Source organism: Otolemur garnettii, unplaced genomic scaffold (genome assembly GCF_000181295.1).
Source record: "Otolemur garnettii isolate 467f Iridium unplaced genomic scaffold, OtoGar3 scaffold00096, whole genome shotgun sequence".
NCBI lineage: Eukaryota > Metazoa > Chordata > Mammalia > Primates > Galagidae > Otolemur > Otolemur garnettii.
In genome coordinates, this window is record NW_003852491.1 from 7,550,804 (window position 1) to 7,555,260 (window position 4,457).

General features: G+C 52.0%; 1 protein-coding gene across 1 annotated transcript in view; it reads right to left on the minus strand.

Annotated features, from left to right (window-relative positions):
- The window catches only part of CCDC189 (coiled-coil domain containing 189), a 4,985-nt gene extending 1,703 nt beyond the window's left edge, over positions 1-3,282 (minus strand). The window contains exons 1-8 of the mRNA XM_012808875.2: positions 3,096-3,282; positions 2,785-2,816; positions 2,182-2,247; positions 1,565-1,734; positions 954-1,024; positions 634-750; positions 483-543; positions 312-401 (exon numbers count right to left, since the gene is read on the minus strand). Coding sequence (XP_012664329.2) covers positions 312-401; positions 483-543; positions 634-750; positions 954-1,024; positions 1,565-1,734; positions 2,182-2,247; positions 2,785-2,816; positions 3,096-3,269 — 781 coding nt within the window. The 5' untranslated portion in view covers positions 3,270-3,282. The remainder of the gene's footprint in view (positions 1-311; positions 402-482; positions 544-633; positions 751-953; positions 1,025-1,564; positions 1,735-2,181; positions 2,248-2,784; positions 2,817-3,095) is intronic.
- Positions 3,283-4,457: the final 1,175 nt, after the last annotated feature.

The following is a 4,457-nucleotide window of genomic DNA, read 5'->3' on the forward strand; positions in this document are numbered from 1 at the left end:
TTTGGCGGGTCCGGGCTGGGGATTGGAACCCGCCACCTTAGGTGTACGTGGCTGGCGCCTTAGCCGGTTGAGCTATAGGCGCCGAGCCTATCATTGGTTTTCTAATTGTCTTTCTGGAGCCACCTCTTTTGCTCATTCTGAGCAGCTGGGCTTTAATCTGTTTATCACCTTGGACTACTGCATAAGGAATCATTTGGAGAAAGGACACTGTGACTAAAAACAAAAGGTCTGAAGCCTTTTGTGGTCCAGACCCTTCATTTTACCCCTTCCTAGAGTCACCAGGCACCCCCTTAACCCTTCCCAATCCTCACTTGGCTCTTGCTGTGGCTGGGCCACCGTTTCCAGTTCCTCCTCGTGTGGGGTGACTGCCTGCTCCTCCACTTCCTTGGTTTCTTCTTTGTCTGCAAGCCAGAAGCAGGAAGAGGCCTTAGCTCCAACCTCACCCCAGGCCTAACCCTGGCAGTTTTTCTTAACCATCTTACCTTCTGGCCAGAGCTTGGGTGACTGTAGCCCCATGTAAGTCAAAGATAGATCCAACCGCACCTGGGAAAAAAGAAGAGCAGCTGAGAGGAGGGCACCTGAACTGAGGGAAAGGGAGATAGGGCTGGCCTCTTGTACTTCATGGCCCATTACCTGGGGTGTGAAGACATATTTGTAGAGCTTGAAGTGGCGGAAATAGGTGTTGACCACATAGTCTGCCAGGGCCAGCAGCTGTTCCTCTTTAAAGAGGTCAATGCTGAAGGGGGGCCGCTGTGGTGATGACTAGGTGTTAGAACACTGACTACCTCCTAAAGCCCTGGCCTTTCCTCCAAGTTCCCAACAGTGTAGGATAAAGAAGAGCCCAATGCAGCCTTCAGAGGAAGATGAGGGTGATGAGTATGAGAGCGCAGGAGATTGAGCTACATCTTGTCTGGGGGAGGGTGAAGTTTTCAGAATGTTCCAGGGGAACTGACCCTGACTCCATGGCAAAAAAGAACACTGGTAAAGTAGCGGTAGCATTCCTCCACGTTGCCCAAGGGGGTTGCTGGTAGGGAAAGCAAGATGCAGCAGTGAGTCCCCCTCTTATTTATTCATTCATTTCACTCATTTAACAGCTATTTACGGAGAATAAGCTTCAGGTGGACAGATCTTAAGGTCTTGGCTAGCTTCATTCACTCAATAAATATGGAGTACCTACCATATACTGTTGTAGGCACTGAACAAGACAAGGTCCTGCCTTGATGAAGCTTTATTTTAGTGAAAGTGACATATAGTAAACCAAGAAGTATATAATTTAAGCTATTGTTAAACATTATGAAGAAAATTGGAGGGGAAGTGGGAGCTATTTTACTAAACACTATGTACATATTTACATATGTTATTTCTCATAACATTAGTGCTGTATCCTCAATTTATAGATATGAAAACAAGATTTCAAAGGTGACAACTTGCATGTGATAACGCTACTAGTAATAACAAAGATTCCAGGTGGTAATCACACTACTTCTGCTTCCTATGGTTACTTGAGCCAGCCCAACCTCCTCCTCTCCCTGGGGCTCAAACCTGGTAGCCACCTCCCTCTCACCAACACAGGCCTTGTGAAGATCTTGGAGCAGGGCACAAGCTGTTGATGTCTGCTCCAGTGAGAAGCCCTGTTGGCGGCAGAACATGAGTGCATGGGCAAAGAGGTCCAGGGTGATAGCATCTCGCAGGCTCTGCTCAGGACAACCTAGCTCCAACAGTTCAGCCAGCACCCTTAGGAGAGAGAGAGGAAGGAGTGAGGGACAATGGGAGTCTCCTTTCATCACCACAACCAGCACATGCTTTGGAGTCTGCTATTCCTGGTATTTTCTTTTTTTTTTTTTTGAGACAGAGCCTCAAGCTATCCCCCTGGGCAGAGTGCCGTGGCATTACAGCTCACAGCAACCTCCCACTCCTGGGCTCAAGCGAGTCTCCTGCCTCCGCCTCCCAAGTAGCTGGGACCACAGGCGCCCGCCACAACGCCCGGCTATTTTTTTTTTTTTTTGGTTGCAGCCGTCATTGTTGTTTGGCGGGTCCGGGCTGGGGATTCGAACCCGCCACCTTAGGTGTACGTGGCTGGCGCCTTAGCCCGTTGAGCTATAGGCGCCGAGCCTATTCCTGGTATTTTCAACCCACCCCCTCAGCCTTCCCCAAAAGCTTCTCTCCCTGCTCAGTCCCTACTTCCTCATCTCCTCAACGTTGGTGGTCTTCTCCAGCCGGTACATAGAATGGATGTCCAAGTACTTCCTGTCACAGGAAAAGAAAAGAAAAAGTATCAGTGGTCTTTATACATTAGTCTCTTGTCGGGGCTGTAATGGCTAGGGTATCAGGCTGGGAATCAGGAGACCTGAGTTTGAAGCTTGGCTTTTTCACGAACTTGCTGTGAAATCTTAGGGAAATTGTTTACCTCTCTGAACCTAAATGAACTCTTATGGTTCTCTCCATTTATAAAGCCTAAGGTTAGCAATCTTGAGTTCTTTGTTCTGCCACTACCTTGCTTGGTCAAGTCTCCCTTGTAGGCTTCAGTGTCCCCATTTGTACATGATTCCATAGTGGCTATATTCAGTTTATACCCTTAGTCTCTGGCTCTCCTCACACGGCCTCCTCTTTGGACTAGAGAGGCTGGAAAACTGGCTTCTAGCTACCTTGAATAATTGCATCTTTGGGTCTTAGTCTCATCTGTAAATGGGAATGCCCTAGCTATGGGAAAGGACTGTTGGGGAGGCACTGAAGGAATAATGCAAGTGTGAAGTGTAACTTTCCTCCAAGTCTCTTCATACTCACCACATGCAGATTCGGGGTCGAGGCAGCGGCGGCTGCGGAGAGAAAGCGGATTGGGGAAGGCAGAGTTGTGTTGTCCCTGGCCCGTCGCGAATCTCCAGCGAGCCTGACAAGGAGCTATATAACTCGCAATATCATCTCAAGCACTACCTATAAGCAACCCGGGCGGGGCTGCGCTTCGACAGGCCCTGAGTACTATTCTTAAGCATATTAACAGTCAGGGTTTCACACCCCATTAAAACAATGACTGTGGCGCTGCGCAGGGGAACCCCTTTATATTCATGAGCGGACTAGTCAGTCTGTCCCGCCCTCACCGGGAACAAGTTGGTTCCAGGATGTTCATCCACTTCCCTAGAGGCCGATTCAGTCCCTGTGGCCGTCCTACACACTGAGCTGAGCAGCTTCTCCGGTTCCTGCCGCAGTTCGGAGGGCTGTTCAAGCTCCGACTGCATCCTCACTCCCAAGGATTGGCTGGTCTGGCTGATCATTTCGTCGCTCTTCCGTGCCCCGGGTCCCCACAGGCTCTGTCCTGCCTCACGTCTGGGCCAGCGGGTTCTCAGGCAGCGACTGCGAAGGCCTGGTCCTCTAGTCACGCTGCAGCCAATCCACGCAGCGGAGAACGTCAGCGCAGCCAATCTGCGGGGGCGTCTTCCTCCGTCTCAACGGTGACGGTTGCTAAGGGGGCTTGTGAAAGAAGGGAGGCAGGCAGTGCAGGCGCACGCCAATCAGTGAGAAGAGAACCTGCATACGTTTTAAATTCCGAGTGCTCACTTGGGTGCCCTCTCTTTAAATTGCTACTAGTAGGCTAGCGCTGTCTTCTGGGCCAAGAAGTGTGGGTGTGCTGTGTCCGTTACCATGGGAACTGTCTACTGGCCAATCATGGAGAGAAGAAGGAGGCGTACAGGAAGAAACCGGTGAACTCGAGAGGTGGGACCAAGTATGACCAATAAGATCAGGAGATAAGGAAGATTCGCCACTTCCGGCGCTGTCTTTGGCGCCTGCGCTTTGCGCCTGGGAGGCCAGTGACGTCCGGTGGAATCCAAGATGGCGGTACTAGGCTGACCCTGCTGCCAGTGAGGGCCCTGGGGCTGGTGGGAGCAGGATCCAGCTGGTGTGTGCCCGGCGGGCAGAGTTCGGGGCTGTGGAGAGCCAGCCGCGTCCACATCTCTGCTCTCTGTCTTCTGCAGGTGACGGATGCGCTGTCTTCTCCCGCCTGACACCGCTGGGAGACCCTGCGCCGCTCCTCACCGCAGCGGCCATGTCTGGGCCCGGCAACAAACGCGCCGCTGGCGACGGGGGCTCAGGGCCCCCAGAGAAGAAGCTGAGTCGCGAGGAGAAGACCACAACCACTCTCATAGAGCCCATTCGTCTTGGAGGCATCTCTTCCACGGTCTGTGGACTCTCACCTTAGCCCTTAGAACTTGTTAGACATAGGTCTGTCTTCTCCGCTCCTCTGTCCAAATCCTTACTCCCAGTTCTTAAAATTTAAAGTCTGGGGTGGCGCCTGTGGCTCAGTGGGTAGGGTGCTGGCCCCATATACCGAGGGTGTAGGTTCAAACCCGGCCCCGGACAAACTGCAACAAAAAAATAGCCGGGCGTTGTGGTGGGCGCTTGTAGTCCCAGCTACTCGGGAGGCTGAGGCAAGAGAATCGCCCCGGACAAACCGCAACAAAAAA